General features: G+C 51.8%; 1 protein-coding gene across 1 annotated transcript; it reads left to right on the top strand.

Moving 5' to 3' along the window:
- The first annotated feature begins 422 nt into the window (after nucleotides 1-422).
- JAM3 (junctional adhesion molecule 3) lies at nucleotides 423-24,069 on the top strand. The gene is made up of 9 exons (XM_057433188.1): nucleotides 423-522; nucleotides 19,619-19,684; nucleotides 20,477-20,590; nucleotides 21,172-21,324; nucleotides 21,491-21,693; nucleotides 21,965-22,064; nucleotides 22,345-22,474; nucleotides 23,213-23,267; nucleotides 23,847-24,069. Exons 1-9 carry the CDS (start codon nucleotides 489-491, stop codon nucleotides 23,880-23,882), a joined length of 891 nt encoding a protein of 296 aa, XP_057289171.1. The 5' UTR covers nucleotides 423-488; the 3' UTR covers nucleotides 23,883-24,069.
- The last annotated feature ends 1,391 nt before the right edge of the window (nucleotides 24,070-25,460 follow it).

Here is a 25,460-nt window from a genome sequence, read left to right as displayed (position 1 = left end):
TAGACTGAAGGAATGGTTCAGCTTGGAAGGAACTTAGAGCCCATCTAGATCCATCCCTAGACGCTTCCCACTAGACCAGGGTGCTCAAACCCTTTTCAGAGGCTTTTAGGAGGGGAAACGCTCCCTTTAGAGCAAAACCTGACCCCAAACCTCTGCCTTCCAGCCCACGTCCAGCTTCTCCCTGCTCTCCACCACATAAAACCTGCCCAGCCCCTTCCTCCCGGCCGGTCCCACGCACGGAGCATCCTCTTCCCTTCCCATGGGAAGCGGCTTTCCCGGGGCTGGGTTGGGGAGGGGACGGGGACGGGGGGGGTGCAGCCGGAGGACCAGGACCGGTGGCTCCCCCCTCGCCACTGGTCCCCATCCCGGCCCTGCCCTCCCGGGGCCGCCCCTTCCCCGCCCGGTTTCTGCGGTAACGGGAGCGCGGCCGCCGGCGGGGCAGTGCGCAGGCTCTGCACGGCTCCGCACTCCTTCCCTCCCATCCCATCATGGCGCTGCGGATCCTGCTCCTGCCTCTGCTCGGTGAGTCCCGGGCACCGGAGCTGCCCCGGTACTGGCACCGGGGGACCCGCGGCGGCAGCGCCCCGGGGAACGGATGAGGAGGGAAAGGGGAGGGATGCGCTGCCCGAGCCTTGTCCCGGGAGGGAAGAAGGGAAAGGGGAGGGATGCGCTGCCCGAGCCTTGTCCCGGGAGGGAAGAAGGGGAGGGATGCGCTGCTCCAAGCCTTGGCCGGGGAGGGAGGGAGGATGCGCTGCCCCAAGCTTTGCCTCGGGAGGGAAGAAGGGAGGAAAGAAGGAATGCGCTGTCCCAAGTCTTGTCCCGGGAGGGAGGAAGAGAGGAAAGAAGGGATGCGCTGTCCCAAGTCTTGTCCCGGGAGAGAGGAAGGGAAGGAAGGAAGGATGCTCTGTCCCAAGCCTTGTCCCGGGAGCGGGGAAGGGAAGGAGGGAAGGATGCCGTTCGCCGAGCCTTATCCCGGGAGGGAGGAAAGGAGGGATGCGCTGCCCCGAGCCTTGTCCCGGCATGGATGCGCTGCTCCAACCCCGTCGGGACGTAGGGGCAGGACGGGACGGGACAAGGACTCGGCGCCGGGAGTGCGGTGCGGCGAGGAGGGAGGGAGAGCGGGGGGTAAAAACATCCCCCAAAGCCCAGCTCAGCAAGGAGCCGGACCAGGGATGAGGGTGCCAGGAATGTGCAGGCTCGGCAGGCAGGCAGGGAGGACACTGGTGCCTATTCAGGACCAGGCACAGGCGCCTATTGTTCCGGGGGCCCCGCATGGATGTTTGCAGTTTTAATTGCAAAAACATTTGCTAATTCCTCTCAGGAATGAATTTGGGCTCATTTGGTGTCTGGCTATTAATAGTGGAGGGGGGGGGGGGTGTGTGTGAGGAGGGGGACAGCAGCCGGTGGGCTTGGATTGCCCTCCCCCTTTCTCTGCCCAGACAGCAGGAGGAAAGGGGATGGATGGAGTGGGGTTGGGGTGACAAGCAGCAAGTGATCACTGAAACACACAGGGCAATGCCGACCCAGAAATAACTGCTTTAGGTCAGTTCAGACTCAGGTGTATTGGAGTATCTCAAAGAGCTTATCGAGCAATTCTCCATGTAACTGAGAGAGCCTGAAAGAAGAGAGATGTGGGCACTCTTTACCAAAAAGGAGTGAGTGGAGCGGTGAGGAGATGACTCTAACATCTTCTTTCACATCTCATCTGCAGCGAGGAGATGGTTGTCACGCGCTCCACGGTCTGTTGTTCACTTGGTTTACTGAGGTTTGTGGCAGAAATGGTTGCAGCAGGAGGAATGGGGATGCCTGATCCCAGAGCATCACAGGGTGTTCCAAGTGCTGACTCTGGATCCGGATGCTCACTTTGAAGGAGAAAAAGCACAGACTTAAGGCACCTTTTCCATACAGTTAGTCTGTAAGGTAGTGTACCCAGTGCCGAGTGTCCCGTTGAATCTGGCCTGAAAGATAGCAAAGCTGGAGCGAGCTACAGACACTCCTGTATTGCTTTAGCCAGACAAACCCCACTCATTTCACACCTCTGCCTGACAGCGTTTCTCTGGCCAGTAAACCAAGTGATACCAGCGTTTGCTCTGCATTTAAATCCAAAGGGTTGTGGCCAAATCCAAGTGCTTCATCCTGGAAGTGATTTCCAGCTGCTTCAAATTTGGGTTCCTAAGTGCAGGAGAGTGGGGTTGAGAATAAAGAAGTTTGTCCCACTCTGATGGACTAAGGTTGTGCTGTGAGCAGCACATGAAATGAAACACGGACTGAAGCCTGCAGGGTTGGTGTTGGACAGTGGGATAGGAGCATGACAATGAGGGTGTGCTTGGTGCCAGCAGACTACTTGGGAACAAACCAGGCACAAAAGGAAGTTAATGGGATGCTGAGATACCGAGGTGCAAAATTAACCTGGATGGTTTAGGCTAGAAGGTGCTGGTGAGCCGATACAAGGTGCAGAGCAGGGATTGCCTCCTCCTAGGGTGGTATTGCGCAGAACAGCCCCCTACTCTTGCTCGCAGTCTTAAAGCCTTGCCATGGAGCCAATGGAGCATTCAGTGCTTACCCAGCTCCAGGCACTGAAAGCATGTAAAGACTCTGCTCATCAGGGGCATGCCACAGTCATAATTAGACTGGCGTCAGTGATGGAGAGTGGGGCTTCCAGCTGACATCAGTGTCGTGCCCTAGCTCCAATGCAAGCTTCCCTGTGGAAACAAAGGTTTGGATGTTAAGCTCTTCCCCAGCCTCTCAAGTTGAAACAAACAGGTTGATGTACTCCTCAGTGGGGAGATCCAGCAAGTCCCTGGCTCATTTCAAGCTCAATACATCCAAATCTCCCTTCGATTCAGTGGTGAGGTTTTGGTGACATGCTTTTCAGACTCTCCAGAGCAGTTCCCATTTCCTTCTCCCTTTTTTTCCCTCTCTGAAGTCCATCTGTCCCAGCCACCAGCAACTGTTCCGAGTCAGCTGTCAGTGCCAAAAAGCACTCGGTGGCAGCGTTCAGTCGCCCTGTTGGTATTTTCTGATGGGAAGGAGTATTTGCACTGTTGCTTGCTTTCCAACAGGCAGCATAGAACCAGCACAAACAGCATGGAGAGCCAACAGGCTTAAGAACCTCTTCCAAAAAATTCTTAGGAAGGGCTTGGTGTTCCTATTTGGGTAAGAAATATCTGGCATCACCACCAAAGGGTGGTTGGATGCGCATCCCCTTTACAGCTGTTGACAGAGAACATGACACCAGCGCATTCCCTCTTGCTTGGAATACTTTGGGGAATGACTTGGGTACTGGAGCTCAAGTAGATTAAAGAGTGAGATGTGTTTTCTTTAGCGAGGAGAAAGAGCTGCTGCTCTGCTGGTGAACTTGGCTTCTTTCACTGTTCTGTTTGTTTTCCTTCTCCGAGTTGAACTCCGGGTCTCCTGCAGCTGAGTTGCAGCGGTCTGGCCACACACTGAGGATGTGCACCAGGAACACACGGTGTGGTGCCAAAAACCTCACCTTCAACAAGGCAATAGAGTGGAAGGAGCTCCTGCATTCAGCCTCACAACTCAGGGCAAAAGCTGGTTTCTGGGTCTCCTGCCAGTTTGCCCCTAACTTTATCCATCTCCAAAGGGTAAAGCACTTGCTCCTGCTGTGTTGGAGCAGAACCAGCCTCCCTGTTGTATATTTAGAGCTAATGCCTCACAGTTAATTCCATCAAGCCCTGAACTCCTTACAGAGCACGCCTGGAGTGGTGGGAGGGAGTTAGGATCCAAGAGGATCCTGACTCCTTCTCTGCACTGTGCCTTCCTAATGTGCCCCTCCAGAAGGTCCAGCCTCTGCTCTCTGCCTACAAGCTGGTGGCCTGCTTTGTTCATCTGCTAAAGAGACGTATCTGTGATAGCAAATTCATTAGGATAATTACATTCTCAATCTGGCTTCTCCATCAACTGGAAGCTGAACTGCACCATCTTCTCCCAATTGATAAGGGCTGTTTTGCTTCCCTCTGCACCCCCAGGGGGTATCCTGTTTTTAGGAGACATGAGATCAACCCCAAATTCAACCACGAAGCATCAGTTCTGAGTAGTGGAGAAGGGGGTGTGTACCCTGCAACGAAACCCATCCCTTTGCTGAGACATGGCCTAAGAACCAGTTAATGGCTTTAATTGCTCTAATAAATGTTCTGGACACAGTTCCACATTCACCCAAAGGGGCTGGATTGCTGTTTGGGTGCAGTTCTGGCAATAGCTGTGCTTGGGGCAGGGGAAATACCTGCTGGGCTCCTGCTGGAAACCAGAGGTTTCAGTTTCAGTAAAACAAACAAGGACATGAAAACTGGACTCTCCTTTTGGCTGGAAAGCTCAGGGCAATGTTTGCTTATGACTCCTCAGAGTGCTAACAACACCCACAGCATTAACCTGGGGTCAGAGGTGCTGTTTGGAGCGTTTCATTCTTGTTCTAGAGGCTTACCAGCAAAAGAGTTCATCTGTGGGGAACAGGACAGCAAAGTACTCCATGGACTTCATTAGGACGAGGATAACAAGCTTCTGCTCCTCCTTTTAGATAAGTGGAGGTCAAGCAGGCTTCCTCTGGGGACAGGCACTGAGGGATGTGGATATTGGAGCTGTGTCCTGCACAAGAACGGCCAGCTGAGGTTCTGTTATCCCCTCTTCCACTGACTTTCTGGTTGCCTCGCTGTGTTTTGGGCTATAAGTAAGCTTTGTGTGACTCCTGTGCTGAGTTCAGCTGTCTAAGACACAGCTTGGACAGCTGCATAACTGAGCTGGTGCCTGGTTCCTATTAGAGCAGCATCCTAAGCCAGGCCTTAGGAAGGCAAGAAGTAAGGTCTAGGGAGGGTGTTCCTCACCGGTCCTGAAGGGTCTCTGCTGTGTTGAGTATGGAAGGGATTTGCTTTGGTGCGTGACCCAAACCAGGCAGAGAAAAGAGGTGCAAAGGCAGAAGGGAAAATCATAAATGGGAGTTGGCAAAGGATAAAACCCATCTCTGCAATGCCCCCTGCTCCCGAGAACAGGATTCCCATGGGCTGCTGGGTGCTCTTTGAGTCCAGTCCGCACTGGGCTGGCATCACCTACCTAAAACCCAGCTGCATACAAGTTGTAACCCGACAGCCCACAGGTACTTGAGGTGAGCTTAGAAACATGATGGGAATTGTTCTGTCATGCCCAAATCACTTGTCAGTATAAATAATACAACGCATTGGGTTGTGTAGTGCCTGCCCCTCATGGGCTGGAGCAAAGGGCTTAGCACAGAGGTGGTTACAAGGGGAAATGAAGGTTCCAGCGCAGCAATGGATGCAGTAGATGAAATTAAATCGTGTTCAGCTCATGCTCAAGGTTTCCTTTTCTTTTTTAAGTCATAAATCCGAGGGATTTGGGAGTTAAAGCCAGAACGCTCTAACACCCCACACCCCCCCCATCAGTCTACCTGATTACAGCACAAACCTGAGATCAGCACCTTTTGAAGGCTCTTTGGGATTCATTTGGGCACAGCTGGCTCATGTGACGATGCAGAGCTTTGTGCCAGGGACTTGCTGTATCTTTGGCACAGGGCTAAGAGGTGGCAGTTGAGGATGCTCAGCAGTATTTCAAGGGGTTTAACCACACCATTAAAAGTGTATTTTGGTGGCCTAAAAAAAGATTTGTTGCTGAGCCAAAGAAATCCACTGAGGTCTAAGGGGATTTGGTCCCATTACTAAGCTGCTTCTAACACCCATGGCTTTCTTAATAAACTTTGTGGAAATGACTTCTGTAACTGGCCAGCACTTGACAGGAGGATGTAAACTGGGGCACTTAGGTTTAGACTCTGTTTTGGAGGGTGAAAGGGAGGGTGGTGAGGGGCTGGCACAGGTTGAAGTCCTTCAATGGGTGCTGAAGGAGCCCAGAATAGTCCACATGTCCACAGTAAGTCTGAATATGGGTTTCATTAGTAACAGGGAATAAGCCTGGCAAGCAATGTCGTGGGGGAGAGCTGTTTTGTGGAGCCAGTCTCACCTTTTAACACAGCCAGCAGTGCTCTGCTCAGCACTCCTGCTTTGTATTCCTAAGGGAAAGGCTCCTGCCACATCCCACCTCTCCCAGACCCACTTGAGTGGAGCTGGTTACACAGCTATGGACACAGTGATTGTGTCTGCACAGCAACAAGGCTCTACTTGATCTTTTAGACCAAGATGAGCCATGGAGACAATCTAGGACGGGACGGTTGGAAAGCAAAGGCCTTGAGAGATGTTACTGCTCTTACCTGTGTGATGGGAGCCTCTGTTTCATGGCTTGGTTTCTGTCATTGCTTTGGGCTGTCAAAAGAAAGGAAAAGAAGTGAAATCTCACTAACAATTAGCATCCCCACTCAGTGACAGGCACCCGAAGGACCCATTCATCACTTGCTGCAATTAGCCTAGCAAAGGATCTTAATACACACTTAAACCTGTGCTTTCACCTTCCTTTCCCTCTGCATTGATCTCTGCAAAAGCCCAAAGAGGAATACTACTTTTTACGCACCACGTTGTTTGGGGTGGTTGTGTTAGAGCCTGGCAAACACCCGCTCTGTTGCAAGCAAGGTCCTGTGCATCAGTAACACGTTAGCAAGGGGAGCCCCAACAGTGACTTGTACCTCTGGATCATCCCTGATGCTATGGCCACTGGTGCCCCCCATCCTTGGAAGGGTGGGTTGTTGTTGTTGAGGGGTTCAGATACCACCAACCGAGGTGGAGGCAGTCATAAATACACAGCTCCCTGTTGGCCTGAGTGGTCTGTGCTTTGATAACAGAATACACATGCAGCAGGAAACAAGTTGGCTTCAAGTTATGGATCAACCATGGATCCTGTTGTTCTTGGTCTTGAAGCCAGCTTGTTGGCTTCAACCATGGATCTCCCTGTTGCTCCAGTAGCTCCTCCAGCAGAGGAGCTGGTTTGTTCCCTTTCTGGTCTTAGTTACTCTGCTGAGGTTGCATATAGAGCACTTCAATGGGGCTGGGCTGGTTTCTCAAGGAGCAATGGCTTATCTCATTCTTTCTGCACAAACAAACAGCTATTACTTGGCTTCTGCTTGGTCAGTGCTGATGGAGCTGCCTTTGAACTGGTGATGTGGAGATGAAAGGCAGAGCACCTTGTGATCACCTCCTGATTCTCCCTCAAGCAGAACTATTGGAGTTGGGAAGCATCCTTATACAGCTGGCGTTTCCCCTTCTTTTGGGCCAGTTTTCCACATCCCATCAGAGCAGGGAGCTCTGCCTGGAGCTCTGCCTGTGTGTGCTGGAGAGGAGGCTCAACCAGGTACCAGGTTCTCTCTTCTCCCACTGGGAATGCTCCAGTGGGCCTGGCCAGCACGCAGCTGTCCTCACCCACATCTCTCCCACACAGCAGGGCGAGATAAGCCCTTTGAAGTGTGCATTTGGGCTGGCAGCAGCTTCTGAGGTGCCCCAGTGCATCCAGTTGCCAACTGCACCTCGGTTCTCCGAGCCAACAGCTGAGCACCCATCCAGGGCTGGAGCACTGGGGCTTTGCCAGGGGACAGAGGGGGCTCCAGAGCCCAGTGTGTTCCCGCATGGGAGGACTGGGGGCTTGCTTTGTGATGAGCCATGCTCCTCGCCCGCCTCAGCAACAACAGCGATTGTTCTGCTGGTGCTGTGCTGCAGGCTCCTGGAGCCTCCTCCTCCTGCAAGTATTTGGACCAGATCCTGTTTGGCTGCTCTGATGGTTTGATTCAGCTATGGAATGACAAAGGGAAGCTGGACCTGGGTTCACCCTGGTCACAAGTAGCTCTACAAAGGGGCGAGATGGGTGTCAAGATCAGAGATGAAGCAGGAGGCTCTATGGGAGAGGGTGTGTGGTGACCTGACCTCAACTGTTGGAGCTGGGTTGCGTGCAGCACGTAAGGGGATCCCTGCTGTTGGCTGCAACACTGCACGCTTGAGGGGAGCGTGTTTGTGGAGTTTCTTGTGCTCTGGTGACAAACATCCCATCATTTGGCTGCTTAAATGTTTCCCAAGAGCTTTTCAATTCCTGGCGCACCCTCACACGCATGCCATACATCTTACATCTGTCATCTTCTGGACATCTTTGCTACAAAGGCTTCCCTCTTTTCCTCCCTCCCTGCTTTCCTTTTCCTGGGGCCCTCATTGAGAAGCAGTAGTTACAGCTGCTTCCCCAGGCTCCAGTGTCCTCCTCTTCAACAGCAAGCTGTAAGCGTGTTCTGAAGTGGGAAGAGAAGTGGCGTTATGATCCTTTCATCTCCTGGCTCACGCAGCAGGCTGCAGATAACTGGTGAGGGGATGACAGCGAGGAAGAGGCACCTTTGGATTCGATTCCTGCTTCGCAAGGCAGTCTTTAAAGCACATCTCTGCTGGGAACACAGGGGTACAATAAAGCTGGTCCTTGCTTTCTCAGCATATGGCTTTTCCTCATGTCTCCGAGGCACATCCTCTGCCTGTGCCAGCAGAGCTAGTGCACAGTGAGCTGGCTTCTCCCTTTCAGAGCCCTCCTTCTGGTGCTGACATTGGAGGGCCTCGTCTCTAGACGCTGTTTTGGCTGGTGGTTTCCTTCCCGACAGCAGAGCCTGTGCGGGGCTGAGCCGTGCCCTCCCCGCATTTGCGCTTTGGGATGAGCAGCCGCGCACACGATGCATTCCTCTGCAGGGGTCTGTGAGGGAGCGCATCAGCGACAGCCCACATGGGAGGCAGCCCTCAGACCCCTCTTGAACAGACACTGCATTCAGCTCCTGCATTCCTGCCTTAGTCCCTGCTCTGCTGTCTCAAGCAGCTGCCAAGCACATGCCTGGAAGGGTCTTTATAGGGGATGGTCTTCAAGGTCAGCTGTATCCAGCCCACATTCCAGCCTACCTCATCTTCTGGCCATGCAGCCCAGAGGTTCCCAACCACGCACACATGCTGCTTATTGGAAGCAAACCACTTGAAAGCAGTGTGTGTGCAGCCCGAGCCTGTGCCAGCCCCCAGGGAATAGGGCAGAGAGCTGCTGCTCATCCCACATCCATACCTGAGCCACTCCAGTCGGCTTCTGCAGTCTGTTGGATGCTGTCGGTGAGCTGCTTCAGGCTTGGGAACACCAGTAAAGGTTGAGCTGTTTGAGGCAGGGAGCTTGGCTTTGGCACAGTCTGCAGGCAGGCATAGAATGGTTTGGGTTGGAAGGGGCCTTAAAGATATCATCTGATTCCAGCCCCCTGCCACGGGCGTGATCCAGAGGAGGTGATGCCTATTGCACTGAGAAGACCACATCCAGGTGCTGCTTTGAGGGGGCTTCAAAGGAGCCCAGGCTGTTTCCAGGTGCCTGCTCTTGCCTCTACCTTTGTGCTAAACACAGATTTCAGATGAGGCTACGAACCATAGTGAGGAGCCTGGGGGCTTCCCCTCTGCTTTATGGGGGGAGCTTTGCTACCCATCAGAGCCCGCAGTGCAAGCAGAGGCCGCAGCATCCCTCTCCAATCAGCCCCAGCACCTCCCTGACAGGGAATTAAGTAGGATTTCTAGGTCATTGTGGGGCTGTCAGGAGGAATCATCTCCTGGAGGCCTCATTACCAAGGCTCTGCCTGCAATGCCAGGCTTCTGAACAATGGCAGCCTGGGTCCCTAAACACTGACTAATGAGACAGGGCTGTTAACAGCGGTTTGCTAACTAAAGGCTGGTTCTGCCCCAGACAGAACAAAGCCAGGCTGGATTTTCTCAGCTGCCTCTCACACAGAAGCTATTTCAAAGGATCCTTATTTAAACAATAAGCTCAATGTTGCTCACGTGGTGGCTGCAGAGGGTCCATGCTTGATGCTGCTGCACCCTTGAGCTCCTGTGACTTTGTCCTGCTCTGATAGGGACCCACTGCTTTACAGCCACTGGGCAAGCTGCTCTGGGTGAGCTCCGGTCCCTTGGGTGCCGTAGGAAGGTGATCTTTGGTCTCAGGGTGGTCTGAGGGCTGCTTGTGAAAGGAGCTGGGGGTTTGCACAGTGCTGGGAGCAGGCAGAGGAGACTTTGCTTGTACCTGGATGCTGAGCAGCAAGGACACAGCTCCCACGTGAGTGATGGGAGGCCAGGAAACGTGTCCTGATGTGCTTGCAATGAGATTTTGCATCCTGCCTCTCCTCCTGCTGTCAGGAGGGCCTGGGCTAAAGATGGAGCACGATGGGATGTGTCTGCCTCTGGCTGGAGCTGGGGATTGTTGCTTGCCCACTTTGATTGAGGCAGTGCTTTGATGTGGCAATGGGAGCCCGCGGAAGGTAAAGGGCGCACAGACAGGTTTTTCTCACCCTCTGTTGCTGCCTCTGAAGCACACAAGTGGTGCCAGACAGGCTGCACGGCTCCAGGATGCAGCAGAGCTGTTTCCAGAGACACAGAACAATGGTTCTCCAGCAGAATCCCAGCCAGCTCTTGCTGAACCCTTGTCGAACCTCCTGCACAGTGGAACTGCTCCTCTCTGTGCCTGCAGCAGTTAACTGCACATAGATGCTATTAGGAATGACCAAGGGGAAGGCCAAGAGTGTGCTTCCGTGGCAGAGAGGTACAGGAGAGGTCCCATTACCCAGCGCCCTGGGCAGCAGGGGTGGGAATCCAGGATGTCACTCAGTTCTAGCAGCATCTGGAGAGGGATCGGGCTGGCTCTGATGGATGCTGCTGGGACTTGCCCTGCATGGCCAGGAACAACTGTAGCAGTGGTTCAGCTCCATGGGGAGGGGAGGAAAAGGCAGGCCACGATCGGGAGGGATGTGTCGCTGGCTGGCAAGCTGTGCTCGGAGCTTGGCTCTGATGTGCCATGTCCCCCAGGCTGTCTGGGAGGGGAAGTGGAGACTTCATCCAAATGCCTATTGTGTCCTTCAGCTGGGAGCAGAGCCAGGAGAGAGATGCTCTGGCAGCATCTGTTACAGGGGGCAGATGTGAGGGGGAAACATGCTCATCCCTGAAACGCTGTCTCTGGCATTTCCAAGGGAGCATCGGAGGTTAAGTGCCCATGCGTTGGGATGCAGATAGGAAGGTCAGGAGAGAAACCCTGGGCTCCTCTTGGCTCTGGGACAAGCCCTTGTGCAACATCTGTGGCGTGTCCAGGTGAACGCTGCTGCAGCCCCATTAAAGCATAGCTGGGGAGAAGGGCAAAGGCAGGCTTAGCCCTCCTGGGGCCCTCAGAGGTGCAGTGTTGGTGCAGTCTGGCTCCCCTCTCCCGCACCCAGCTGCAGATCCCTGCAAACATGAGCTGGAAGCAGAGGATTTCTTTGCCCTGCCTTGTCCTCTCCCTTCACCCCTGCCAGAGCAGGGCTCGGCCACAGGTTTCAAGCAGAGCTGGAAACTTGGCACTGAGGCGAGGAGCAGAAAAGAGCCCAGCTTGCTCTTGTGTGTCTGGGCTGGCTTCTGCACTGCTGCAGGGAGTACAAATATGTTCCAAAGCTGTTTGCTGCACTGACACGGCTCCAAGACACACAGGCCACAGATCCTCTGACCAAGAAGGGGCCATTGTTAGAGGGATCATCTTGACTGTGGCTCTGCTGCAACCAACTGGTGCTGCTTCATTCACAGGCCCCAGAGTGCTTGATCCTCGCAGGTCACTCAGCTTTAACTGCACAGGCAAGCCAGGGCTTCATTCCTGTTTGTCCATCCCTGTGCCCTGATCTGGCCTTTTGATTTACATCCCATGTCTGGCAGGCAGGTGTGAAATCAAGGTGGAGATAAAGGAGGTTCTGAGCGTCGCTACCCTGCGATGCTCACTGACATTGCTCATTGCACATAGCTTGCTCTGGAGCCAAGGGGCCAAGGGAAGGGAGTGATGGACTGATGGGCCATTTGGGCTAAGGAGGAGTAAAGCCCCCAAGAAAGCCAGTGAAGAGGAAGGGAGTTACCTCATTTGTTTCCAGCAGCCAAGGCAGGGTTGTCCTCTGAGAGGTATTTCCTTAAGCTTTATCCAGTCTGATTTTAGTTGCAACTTTTATGAACAATAAAAGGCTTCCACGGTTTCCCTTGGAGGAACTGGAATGAATCCAAAGAGATTTGAGTGCTGAGAAGCAGATCCTGTTATTAAAGTCAGCCCAATCACTTTTCTATCTCCTTCCCACCTTCTTGGCCATTCATACTCCTGCAAGCACTTAAACCAAGTCCAGTCCTCCCTCTTCTTTAGCTGCTTCTGAGATTGCAGCCCAGATCGCAGCCTGGCTTTTAGGGGCCGTGAGTGCATTTCCTATGCCTGCAGCATGCTGATGGGGGGATTGTCCCCCTTGGCTTTGGAGGGACACCTAACCCCCAAAGGCAGCAGGGGACAAACCAGAGCTAAGCTGAGCTGGGGACCAGTGCGTGCTGCGGGGCTGTGGCTGTGGGAAAAGGGCCTCTGCCTGAAACTCAACTGGGAGCATTCAGCTGAGAGAATTCTCTGCTAAAAATAGCAGCAGATGATGCTGAAGGAGAAAAACAAGTCAGGGGTTGGGAGAAGTTAGTTCCCAGAGACGTGGGGAACTCAGCTTCCCCAGCGCAAGCCATCTTTTAACCCCTCCATGCCAAAGGCTCATTTCTGCTCTGCTAAGCTTGCCTTGGCCAGGAGCCCCAGGTTGGCAGTAGCCAGAATGGCTTTGCTCCTCGCTCTTTGCTCTGACAGGGCATTACTTTCCTCCCTTTTCCCTTTTCTGCAGCATCTTCCTAATTGTGCCCTTTGTCAAGCTTCCCATCTTCTCTGTCTGGGAGCTCATTTGGGCTCCCTTTAATTCCCTGCTGTTCTTCCCAAGGATACAATCCCTCCTGAAGCGTGCAGCACATCTCCCCATGCAGCCTGTGCTCAGGCTGATGTTAACAAGGGAAGTCCTTTCAAATCTGGCCGTGTGAGTCAGGGCTGCCCCTAGAATAGCATTGCCCCAGCTCACATGTCTGCAGGCAGAATGCCTCTTCCCCTTTGGATCTGCATCCTTTGTTCCGACACAGCCGCTCCAACGCTTCCAGGCTGCCTTATGGAAGACAGCCCCACCTCTCCTGCCTGGAATGACGGCAGCGGCTTCACAGGCTCCTGATCGCACGCTCATAGGCAGATGTGGATGTTCCCTTGGTGCCTGCCATCAGGCTCTTGCAGCGCTCATTTGTGCACGCTTTGTGCTGCACAGGAGACAGACAACTGGTTTCTACCCGAGACTGGAATTATACGCACAAAAAAGACACTGTAAAGCTGGAAATCACGTCCTCAAAGCGAGAGCTGTTTTCAGCCTTGTCATAAAGGAGTCCTCTGTGTGCTTGCTCACGCCCTCTCCTGTTCCCTTCTCTTGGCTCTGATGGCTCCCGCTGTCTTCCCAACTCCGTTTTCCACAGGAAGATGACACGCTTGCTCTCTGATAAGCGGAACTTCAGGTCTGTGTTTTGTTGGTCAAGCTGGGGGAGGACAGAGGATCAAGAGATTAGAGTCACAGACAGAGAAATAGAGGATTATAGGCTAAAACCCTGCGAGTCTCTGTATTGATGGCTGGGACAGAGCCAGACACCAAAGTGCATGGCAGAGCCTGGTGCTGATAGCATATCCTCTTATTTCCTGTCTTTGCATTTCAGGCGACTTTTGATAGATGTGTCCTGCTCCAGAGGCAGGGTCAGGCAGGTCCGGAGCATCCCCAGCTCCTCCTGAAGTCAAATACCTGCTGGGATCCAGGCTGTGCCTCACCTGGCGCTCAGCCTGGAAAATGTCACTTGGGCTTATGAGCTCCTCAGCAATCCCTGAGTCACATTCCCACACAAGACTAAAATAAAGGAACTTGCCCCCTTTCCCCTTACTTTCCCCTTTAGAGTTCACTCTGTCCCCTTTATCCAGGCTGCAGATCCCTGCCATGCTACTGAATTGAAGGAGACTTCCATTATCGTGTCCGCTGCAACCAGAGCCCTGCTGGGAGGAAGGGAGAGGACAGGAAGAAGACCATTGCCCCTGGCTCCTTATCACAGTTATCTGCTGGTTCCCTCCCACTTGGCACTAATTTGGTACCAGCATCTGCCACTTTGGGGAGTAAAGGGACTTGCTGAAGTGAGAAATAACGTAGGATGTGCCTGCGTGGCAACTCTTGGGGCTGGCTAGGGAAACAATGCAAGAAGGCAAGTGGGAATAGGGAGGAAGGGTTGGTTTCAAGTCTGCCCTATGCAAATATTCCCACTGTCTTCAGCGCTCACCAGTTTTGCTCCCAGCCTTTGCTGTTGCAAGGCACTTCGATCCAGCCAGCAGATCACAGAAGGGTATAGCCACTGCGGGTTGAGATGCTGTGTTCCTTACTCTTCCTTAGATTTCCTGGTCCTCAGTGCTCCCTCCAGTGAGCTGGAACTGCACATCCTTACTGAGGTGGAGGGGACACTGGACCTGAAGGGTTGTGATGATGAAAGCCACCACAAAGCAACACTGCAGAGGGGAACCTGAGGGACCCAGCTGGTTGTGTTCCATGCAGAGGAAGGGATGAGATGAGCTCCCCTCACATCCCATTTTGTGTGCATGAATTCACGGTCATGGTGTGGACTGGCTGGGAACCAGCCCAGATTGAAGCTGTAATTGTGCTGTCCATTTGTTGATGAGAGTGGCAGGAGCAGCACTCGGTACGACACAACCGTGCTGGTACATTCCCAGTCAAGTGAGCTCAGTGCTTCCTTCTTGCCTTATTTCTCTAATGGCTTTTGCCAAAAAGCCTTAGTGCAGAGGCAACGAGAGGATCTCCTGTGGCCTTCCCTCGGAGCCACATAGCTTCGAGATCAGCCTAACACTGCAAGGTGTCTGTGTGAGGGGCTGGACCTCACAGGCAGAATAAGCTGGGCAAGGCTTAATCCCCTGGTTAGTGGTATCTAATGCACAACAGCAGCTTTGTGCCCCGTTCCCTTTCTGCTCCCTCTCCCAGATTTTGAGGGGCAAATTCTCTTTCCATCTTTTCTTTGAGCCGAAGATGGCCTAAAATACCCTGCAGGAAGAGAGGCAATCTGACATGCTGGGAACCCTCTAGCCTGTGCTGCTTCCATCTTAATCTCTTTCAAGATTAGGTATTAGTCATCCACCCAAGTGTTGCTTCCTTCCCATGCTGCACGTACGCTCAGTCCTTCCCAGGAGAAGAGCCAAAACCCAGGGTAGGAGCTTGGGAAAAGAGGAGAGCTAAGACCAGACCATGCACGGGTTGGGACGTTGGGCAAGGCGTGCACAGCCGCATGTATTAACTGCCCATCTCTCCCTTGATGTCAACAGCATTCAGATACCTCTGTGGAGCTGGCTCTTGGCCTCTTGATCCATGTCTGTTCTGGGAGGTAAGAGCTGTTCCAATAAGATGGGCTGGGTGTGCTGTGCCCTTCAACCTTCTTCCCAGGATGCCAGCCATGATCCCAGGATCCCTTGAACAGCATCTGTGCTCCTTTAGGGAGAACAGAGCAGGAGAACCTGCTGGTGGATGAGGTCCAAGCTCAACGTGTCCAGCCAAGAGCTCAGACTCATGCTAAGACCATGAGTAAGTTGAACTCTTCTTGTTCAGACAGCTCTGCAGCACGGCTCACGGTGCCTCCCTCTTTGCATGGGGCTGAGGATTTGCCAAGTGGGTGGTGTGTGAATCTCATCTTGGGAACAAGCTGTCTCGTCTCTGTGAGGGTGCAGATACGTGGGACCTTATCTCTAAACAGCCTGCAGTGCCATGAGCAATGGCAACCAAGGATTGTGCAATCCTTACCTCCAGAAGCCCTTGTGGAAGGTGTCACTGCCCATTGGATCTGCATCATCTTTAAGATCCCTTCCAATCCAAACCGTTCCATGATTCTATGATGGAATCTCCTGCTTGGGAGAGAGGAGGAATGTTTGTCTGCAGAAGGAGGCTGCTTTGCAGGGATGCGCTTGTCTTAAGAGGGCTCTATATCTCCTTGATAGCAACTCTCAAGTGTGGCTGTGTAAGCTGTGAGTAGAACAGTAAATCCTCCTGTCAGAAGAGGGAGGGGAAAAGAAAGGAAAAGGACGAAAAAAAGCCTGTGCATGGCTCGTATGCTAATACAGGACCTTATCTGCAGCACGCACAGGCAGGTCTTTAAGGTGCTAGTTTAAATCAGGAGATTTAAATCTGGAGATTTAAACAGGCTAAGATTGCAATCCAGAACTGCATGTACCTTACTTGCAGACAGGCACCTCCTTTGCCTTCTCTAGCGCAGGAAGAGAGTGACTCAAGAGTGAAATGTGACATCCTTACATCTTCAGATGGCTGAAAACACTCCATGGGCTCCCATGCAACTTTGTCCTGGGGGGTCCTGGTCCTGCTGACACCACCAGATACTCCTTTATTATCAGCATAAGGAAGGATTGAGTGCCATCAGCCACCTAAAAGAGGAGAAAAGCAAAAGGCAGAACCACGTGGAATGCCAAACCCTGCTCTGTAAGGCTTGCATTTGCCTCCTCTAGGTTAATTATGCTTCATGCTCCCTGCCCAGGCGGGCACATCTCTGTTTGTAGGTGTCTGTCAGAGAGCTGGCACCGATTTAACTCAGAGGTACAAGCCATGCATCTAAAATCAGTCTTGCTGGCTGGTAAAAATAAAGCCTTACATAGGCAGCTCTGAGAGCCCTGGGGATTTATGCCTGAGTGGGGTTTTTGCCTGGCCACAGCCTGGTGATGGCCTTTTTATACCCGTTATCAGCTCCCACACAGACCAGGTCCATCTGTTACTTGATTTGAATGGAGACACTCCTCAGCTTTTGTGTGCTAATCTCTCCCTGCACATCTACATTGTTCTCCAGCAGGGCAGCCCACCCCTGAGTCAGGCTTGGCTTGCCATGGAAAACTGGGATAAGAGAGAGGCAGGCAGCTCGCTCCAGTCATTGATCAGCACGCTCCACCCGCCTGCTCCTTGGAAGGGGTTTTTAACCTGCAACTTTGGGTTAAAAGCCTGAAATTGATGGCATCATCATCAACTTTATGATGCCAGAGCAAACATAAAGGCAGCTCCTTGGGCTGGAGGCAAGGGCTGAATGGGAAGACTGAGTGCTACAAAACATTTAGGCATCCTATATAAATCCAGTCTTTATCTAGCACAGGTTTAAGCCCGTAAGCTATTCCCAAAGCCCCAGCTAAGGGAAGGTTGGGCAGAAGAGACCCCAAGGGGGTTTGGTTACCCCAAACATACCAGAAGGCACTTTTTGGTATCTCAGTCCTGCTTGCTGTGTTGCCTACATCACCTTGTCCACACCGGCACAAGCATGGAATCACAGAGATGTGCTGGGGAGAAAGAGGAGGGAGGGTAAAGAGCCTGAAGAGCTGAGACACAAAAGGAGGCATTTCGAGGCCAGATGCTTCTAAACCTGATGGTTTATGGTGATTTCCTCCAAACAAGCTGATGGCGGAAACCTGCCCTCCCCTTCCTTGCCTTCCCCAGCCCAGCACCGTGCAGCTTCCTCTGCTTTCCCTCTGGAGGCGTCTCCCATTGAACACTTTGCTTCCTCCCCACCGCATGCACGCATCACTTGCAAGGCAGGGGCAGCACTGGGGTCGGCTGGGCTGCCCTGAGCAGCAGTGCTTGTCTCCTGCCTGCTGCTCTCATCGTCCCTTTTACACTGTCCTTGTCACCACCGCTTCCCCTGCAGCTCACAGCATAGAGGGTGGCTGCTGCAGGGGGGCATCTCCAGGCTGGCATGGCTAACACCTACAGTACATCGCTGGGTTGCGCTCTGCTTTAAACAGAGAGGAGGTCGGGATGGAAGGAGATGGAAGGTCAGGCTTTAAACCCAGTGCAGAAGGAGGAGATTTAGCAGTGTAGTTGTCTGTAAAGCTTTCTCCTGATGCTATAGTTTGAGTAGCATTTTGAAGTGATTCAGATGCCATGAGTCACAGCAACAAGCAGAGGCTGAAAGAAGTGCCGTAAGAATATGCTATAGACTTCACTGCCTTGTCCTGGATTCCATTTCAGAGAGCTGATGGCATTTAGGATTCAGCCATATGTGTGCCCGAGCCTGTAGCACATACAGAGCTGGTAAGGATTCAGAGCTGCAGCACATACAGAGCTGGAGGTGTGTCTGTTGTGGCATGCCTCCTGCTCCCGAAAGGAATGCGTGCCTGTGCCCGGCTGTTCCCCACATCCTGGCTGCCGAGGCCTTTGAAGTGAGACTGCCATAACACAAATCCTTTGCTGCTTATTTGCACTGGGCTCAAAGAGGCCTAAAGGAACGTCTTTGGAATACTCAGTTTAAAAGGTGCCATTGGCCACTAATGAGGATTTAAAACAAGCAAACCATAAGTGTGCCAACACCAGGGAAATGGGAAGAGCACAGATGCTCTGGCTCCTTGAGCAGCTGGGAAGCACTGCCTTGGTGCAGATTCCTTCAGCCCTAGGGAAACTGGGGGACAAGGAACCCCCAAAGGAATGCTAAGAAGAGGCAGGAAGGTGCTCAGCTCCTCTCCTGTGATTTAGGGCACGCTCCTTGCTCCTCTCTGCCACGCACACAAGAATAACTCTGTCTCAGCAGTGATTTGAGGAGCCACATTGATCTCTGCCTGCAGTCAATACATGTAATAGTGTCAGAACCCCAAGGGCTCGGCTTCTGTCTGAAATCTGTTGTCATCCCTCAGGGATAGGCCTAAATCTCTTGTGTTTAGTGGGTGGGAAAACGCCAGCTGTGAGCAATTCCTGAGGAATGAAGGGCTGGAGCCTGATGGAGTCTCACTGTTGGAGTGAATACTTCTACTTGTAACTCCTTCAGAGCAACAACACTGGGGTATGACTGTCCCCACCTTAACCGCACTTATATTGTAGGACTCTCATATACTCGAAACAGATCTTGTGTGAGCAAAAACATGTAACAAAATCCACAGGTTTCCTTTAAGGAACCTTTTCCCTCCCCATCTTTGGCTTTTCCAAAAGGAACACATACAGGATAGCAGAGACCAGGCGGATGCTATGCAAGCTGCCTCCTGTGGCTCTTCAGGTGCCATGCAGCTCCATAGTCATCTCCTGCTTCAGGTCTTGGAGAGGTCTTTGTGGTGCAGCTCCATGGCCAAGAAGGAAAGCAGCACCTCCAGCTTCCCCCTTTTGGGAAGACCAAGCTAAATGCATTAGCAGAGTCACCTGTGCCAGCCAGGATCTCCACACTGAGCTCAAGCACAACTCTCTTGGTCCCAGAAGCAGGAATCTCACAGCAGAAGCAACCAAATGCTTTGTGTGACGTGCCCTATGGTGTTGTTGAGAACATGATCCAAGGTTGTTCTGTGTCCTCTGGTGATGGGGGTGTTGCTGGGATCCGTGGGATCTGTGTGTGATCTCAAGGGAGCAAGCGAGGATCCCAACCCCAGAGAGAGCACCTGAGAGGATGAGAGGCTCAACAGAGGGGACGTGTCAGTGCCTTGTGGCACAGTTCCCTTCTTCAAGAGGTAGCTTCCAATGAGGTCTGAACAGCAGAGTTGCATGTGGGGCCCTGGCATTCCCCTGTTGTAGTGTGCATCCTCCTCCTGTATCGTCCTCCTTTGATCAGCCTCTTCTGAGAATACCATGGGCTGATGGGCTTTGCAACCACCACAACACCCAGTTTCCTCCTGAATCCCAGTCCTTCCCTGGTTTACTCAATACCTGAAACACCTGATGATGTATTCCCTTTAACTCCAGTTCCCTTTCCCTCTATTTACACCAGCAAGTTTCCAGCTGGGTGACTTATGAGCTGTGCTATTGCTCCTTACCTTCTGTTTGCTTTTCCAGGCTACAGGCTCTTGGCTGTGGAGCTGACATCCAGCAACACCAAGCCCGTGGTGCAGGAATTCCAGAGTGAGTCCTGGCTGCAGTGCAAAGAACTGGGGGGAAAGAGCTTGCTTCTGGCTTGTGGTATCTGGTTTCCTGGGGGCTTAGGGAGCCTGAGAGTCACAGAAGTGCTGAAGAAGATGTCTGGAGCTCCCTGTTTAGCCAAGCTCTTGATGGAAATGGTTTATTGAAGTCAAGCCGCTGGCAAAGCGTCTCCCTAAGAGCTTTTTTGAACTGGATCCCAAAAGGAGGAATGGCAGTTGCCTTGCAATTAATACACTGGAAAGCAGGTCGGGAAGTATGTGGTAGCTTGGCCCCCCTATAGATGTGCAATGGGATAGTGGGTAAAGCACCCCTCAACCTGCTGCAGTGCCCTCTCCTGTAGAGGAGATAGAGGTGACAGTGCCTGCTTCAAAGGGACTGGGTTTGCTGCAGTTATCCCCAGGCATCGTGGTCCTTAGTACATCCCCAGACACCACCCAGGGAGATTCTGCATCCCTGCCTCATGTGGTGGGCTCTGATTAGCAGCAGGACAGTGCTCTGGCCTCACCCTGTCAGAAGGGCTTGTTTGCCATAAGATAGAGCCCGCAGAGAACAGTGTGTTCATTTCTCTCCATAGTTCAACTGTTATTTTTGCTGGCCAAGATCCATCTTCCCCAATAGCTCCTGGAAGCCAGCAGTGTTTCTGTTTGTGAGGCAGATGAAAGGCATTGCTTCGTGGGCAGCATCTCCTAATAAAACACTCTGCGAGGCTGCTTAAAGCAGAGAAAAATACATCTGGTTCCTATTAATCTCTGTGTCCTTTCGTTCTCCTGGTAGGTGTTGAGCTCTCCTGCATCATCAAATCCACCATAACACCAGATCCCAGAATCGAGTGGAAGAAGATCCGGGATGGGGAAACCTCTTATGTATTCTTCGACAATAAAATGCAGGGTAGGGAGATTTGTTGTCCTGAAGCCTCCAAAGCAGCCTCAGAAACAACAGAGCTGAGCACAAGCCTGTAAAGGCAGGAGCTCTGGCCATAAATGACTGGTGGTCACTGGGTGTCTGAGCTTTCAGGACCAGACACTGACCCTTTCTGTCTTCCCATATGACATACTTGTCTTTTATCACCTTCCCATATGGCATCTTCTGCTTCGAAGCAGACTCTTTGGCTTGATGGCGAAACTCAAACCCAGCACCGCCAAAAGGGCTTGACTCCATCTGGAAACACTCCAGTGCTTTAGATGGGACCACAGCCACATCCAAATGAACCTTCCAAAGGAGACGAGACCTTAAGGGTCTTGGAAGTTCAGTTTTGCCATGATTGGAGATTGAAGTGGTGCCTTCTAGAGTTCATCCTCTTACTTAGTAGCATCGGTTCCCTTTGTGCTCACTGGTGAAAGCTCTTAACTCCAAGCATTAGGTTCCTTTTAGGTGGCTCTCCAGGCTCCAAGTTGAGCCACTTAATTCAGACCCTGAAACCGGTCTGTGTGACTGCCCTGAAACGTCTCTGTCCCTTTCCTGTGCCTCAGGGGACTTTGTGACTCGTGCAGAGATCCTGAGCAGGACATCGCTGGTGATCAAAAACACCACCCGGATGGACACTGCCACGTACCGCTGCGAAGTGGCAGCGCCTGCTGATACCAAAACCATCGATGAGATCAACATCCAGCTCACGGTCCAAGGTACCGCTATAAATCCAGATGCCTGCCTAACAGAAAGGGCTCTGGGTCTCTCCAGAGTCCAAACCCTCTGCGTTTGGGTTAAAAGCAGCTGGGAATAAGGGCAGGTTTTAATGGCTTTGTAGCACCTTAGAAAGCAGCATTCCTATGGTTTGTGTCTTTCCCACAGTGAAGCCTATGACTCCTCGATGCACTGTGCCTAAAGCTGTTCCTGTTGGCAAGACAGCCTCTCTTCACTGCCACGAGAGCGAAGGCTACCCCAAGTCCACGTACAGCTGGTACCGCAACAGCGAACCTCTATCACCAGACTCCAGATCCAATGCCAAATCCCACAACTCCTCCTACACCCTGAACCCCAGCACAGGCACTCTGGTAATGCCCTGGCACACAGCAGCAAGGCATGGGCTGCTTGGGGGAGTACGAGGCCATTGCATAGCTGTCAAGGGAGGTCTAACATGAAGAAGGTTGTGTAGGAGGCGGGTGAGTTGGGAAGGGGAAGATTAATGCTGGAAGATCCTGGTGCTGAAGGAGAAGATGTCTCACAGCTCACTGAGATGCCTGGGAGTGAAGCTTATCCATGCTTATGCCCTCACAGTGCCTTCTGTTTCTCACATCCTCCTCCCCTCCCTTTTCTCCTCGCCAGGTTTTCCATGCTGTGCACAAAGGGGACACGGGCCGTTACTCCTGCATAGCAACCAATGATGCCGGCTTTGCCAAGTGTGAGGAGCAGGAGATGGAAGTCTGTGAGTGGCTCTATATCAATGCTGCTTAATAGATCCCCATAAATAAGCTGCCATCACCATAGGGAAAGAAGGGGGACATCCTCAAGTGTCTTTCCTGCTTTCTCATAGCTCCAAACACAGGAAAAGCTAAGTAAAAATCCAGGGAAACATCAAAACACTGTTCAGATCCATGACCCTTTTAGTCTTGGAATCAGTTCCCTATGCATTACTTACAGTACTTGAGAGATGTCATTTTAGTGTATGTAAATCTAAATGTGAATCGATGGCTTCTCTTTGCCAGATGACCTCAACATTGGAGGGATCATCGGTGGGGTCCTGGTGGTCCTCGCAGTTTTGGTGCTCATCACCCTTGGTATCTGCTGTGCCTATAGAAGGGGTTACTTTGCAAACAGCAAAGAGAGCGGGGAAAGGTAAGAGTGTCCTTAGACAAGTCCCTGTCTCACAGCCTGCATGAAGGAGTCTGAAGGTGCCAGAAACTGGTGGTTAAAGGGTGTTTTGATGCCTGACTCAGACATATTTCTTCCTTGCTTCCTCCCAAAGAGTAGAGGCCAAGCAGTTCTTAAAGCATTCAATCCCCCACTGTCAGCCCTACACCATGCTGAAGGTTTATTTGCCTAAAGGAGCATTTGGTTTGGCTCCTCCTGTGCTTGCTGCTAAGAGCAGGCAGAGGAGTGGATGCTGTGCTCTGATATCCTCAGCCTTTGCTCAGGAAGGGGGGACCAGCACAATTAAAAGCCTGCAGGGGTTTGGCCAAGGGGTTACGTGCTGTTGGCATAATGAGGGCTACAATGGCATGAACAGAGCTCACTGCACCATTAGTTAAAAGCATCAGGACATGCATAGGAAATGTATGCAGAAGAGGAGGCTCTCAACAGGAAATCTCACTCGTGGTGAGAAGCTCAATTTGGGATTCAAAACTAACTCTTAGAATGCACATTAAAATGTTCAAACCAACAGCATTAGCATCAGAAACAAGCCTTGATGTCCTTACTGAACCCATAGAAGAGATAATATATGGAAACCCAAGCTTCTCACCGTTTCATGTTAAATGCTGCTTTGCAGCACGAGTCCTGTCCTGATTTTTGTCCTCCCCTCCAAAACCCTGCAGTCTTCTTGTCCCAGAAATGAGATCTTTCCCTTTATTTCAGCTACAAGACTCCAGCAAAGCCTGATGGCGTTAACTATATCCGGACAGATGATGAGGTAACAAATGATTTGCATTTAACATCTCTGTTTAGGAGAGGAAGGGGGTGGGCAGAGAACTACTGGCTTTTTTAGGACCTAGAGGCTTTCTTAGACATGAGCACCACTCAGAACCAAGGATGCAGAACAGAGAGGAGACAGAAGGGTGAAGGCTGAGTCATTTCCTTAGAACTGATGAACAGTTTAAGTTGCCTTGAGTGGCTTGATGCCAACAGCTATCAAATGCAGCTCTGCTCTCCCTCCGTTATCTCATGGCTTGACCCCCTTAGGATGAGTTTCATTGGATTAAGTGGGCAGGCCACAATACTGTTACAAGAGAATTTCCATTCTGGGATTTGGATAGATTGCTAAGATTAAGAGCAGAAAAAGCCTCTCCCTGGTAGCAGAGATGCTGAGGAGGGAATGAGAAAGTCTCTTGGGAGGAGGACAGCAGAAGGAGCCCTTGGTCAGTGACTGGTGTCTTCTTCTTACCTGCCTGAAGGGGGACAGGATCCTGGTACTGACACAGATTGGATCTACCTTTCATGGGCACGTTGCAGGTGCTAGATCCTCCCTCCATCCAGCACTGTTTTGTTGCAGGGTGACTTCAGGCACAAGTCTTCATTCGTCATCTAAGATGCCACGAGAGTCTCACAAACCAGCAAAAGCAAGTGTGCAAATACCTCCTCCAGGAACCCGAAACAAGAGCAAAGGATGAATTAAGTGCGCTTGGAAGAGTTTGGAACACACCAGAACTCGATAGCTACCTATCTGTATCTTGTTTTTTCTTTGCCAAAGTTTAAAGTAACTCCTCACTGCCCAACTCGCATCTCCCCTGCCTCCGGAGATACCAGCAGGATCACCTAAACCTGTCCTTGGACTGAGGGAGCCTTCTAATGCTTCCCAAGAGACTGCGGGCTGTGGAAGTTTGTGGAATTGCCTTCTCTTTGTGCTGCAGGGACACAGCCACAATGTGCAAACCCACCAGAGGGACAGCGTTAGGTAAACGTGTAGTAGACATTACTAGTAGGTGTTACTAGGAGACAAAAAAAGGTGCTGATACACCAGCACCGGCAATAGATGGACTTCGGGGGGGATCTTCCTCTCAGCAGCTGGTTGCCCAGGCCTGCATGGTGACTTTTACATGTGTGTGATTGTCTTGTGCTTTTGGCTCCGACTTTGGTGCAGAACAGGGATGTGACCAGCCTGCAGCGACAGGTACTGATACACAACTAACGCTCTCAGCCCTCTTGTAAACTTACCTTCTTGTTCCTCTGTCTAACAGGAGAGAGCAGGCAGCATCAGGCCAGGAGGATTGCTTCTGTTCGCTGCTTTATAGAGAGCTCACTGCACGCAGGTAACCCCTCAGTCTAATCTGCACAAAGCAGGCTTGCCTCTTGCATCTCCTGGTGCTGGAAAGAGGCTTAGAGTGGAGGCAGAGTGTGCTGAGACATCCCTTTCAGGACAATTAAAGCCAAATATTTCCATGGGGGAAGGAGGCCAGGAAAGGCAGAGATATCTTCAAGCTTTTTTTACCTTCTCCCTTCCTTTTGTAAAAATCCCACAGCCTCAATTTTGGGCAAAGAAAGATCTATTTTGGTTACTTCAAAAAAGGTAATGTTTCTATTGCCAGTATAAATAGGTGATGCCAGCAGCGGGTCAGGAATGGGGCTATTTTTTTACTGTTCAAGCTACAGAGAGGAGCTCAAAAGTTGCTCCAGTCGGGCACTGTCAGAGCATGTCAGTATTACTGCAGAGTGTGCTAAAGAGCTGCAGGTGGAACAGCATCTCCTTCCTCTCCAGCTAGCTTCAGCAATTTCCTTGTCACAAGAGGTCTTACAGACACAGAACAGAGTCACTCAGGGATAGTTTTTGTACATTTATGGCAGGAGCTGTCAACTTTTTTATACATAAACCATAGTTTTCTTGCCAGTGACCAACACTTTGGGTTTGGTGTTGCAAGAAACAGCCAGGGATGGCTTTTGGATTCAGTCCCACCGAGGTGACAAGAGTGACTTCAACGTTTGCTACCCCTCTGCAAGTTCCCTAAAGCACTAACCCAGTGTGACAGCTACAGCAGCTTTCCAGGTTCAAGCTGCAGAGCCAGGGCAACTGTTCCTGGAGCTGGGAAAGCAAAAGCTCAATACAAAAGCACTTTTGTAGTGGCATTTGCAACTTCTCTGTAGGTGGTAAAAGAAAACACATGTTCTCTTG

The sequence above is a fragment of the Pezoporus wallicus genome, unplaced genomic scaffold, assembly GCF_028554395.1.
Source record: "Pezoporus wallicus isolate ANWC-B61680 ecotype Strahan unplaced genomic scaffold, APGP_CSIRO_Pwel_v1 contig_9719, whole genome shotgun sequence".
NCBI lineage: Eukaryota > Metazoa > Chordata > Aves > Psittaciformes > Psittacidae > Pezoporus > Pezoporus wallicus.
Note: the sequence above shows the minus strand (reverse complement) of the source record. Positions and strands in the feature narration are given on the sequence as shown.

Excerpts from the sequence above, each read along its gene's own strand:
- JAM3 (XM_057433188.1), top strand. The coding sequence starts at position 489 with ATGGCGCTGCGGATCCTGCTCCTGCCTCTGCTCG. Across the intron at positions 20,591-21,171 it reads CTTCGACAATAAAATGCAGG|GGGACTTTGTGACTCGTGCA; the intron begins GTAGGGAGATTT and ends CCTGTGCCTCAG. Across the intron at positions 21,325-21,490 it reads CATCCAGCTCACGGTCCAAG|TGAAGCCTATGACTCCTCGA; the intron begins GTACCGCTATAA and ends TCTTTCCCACAG.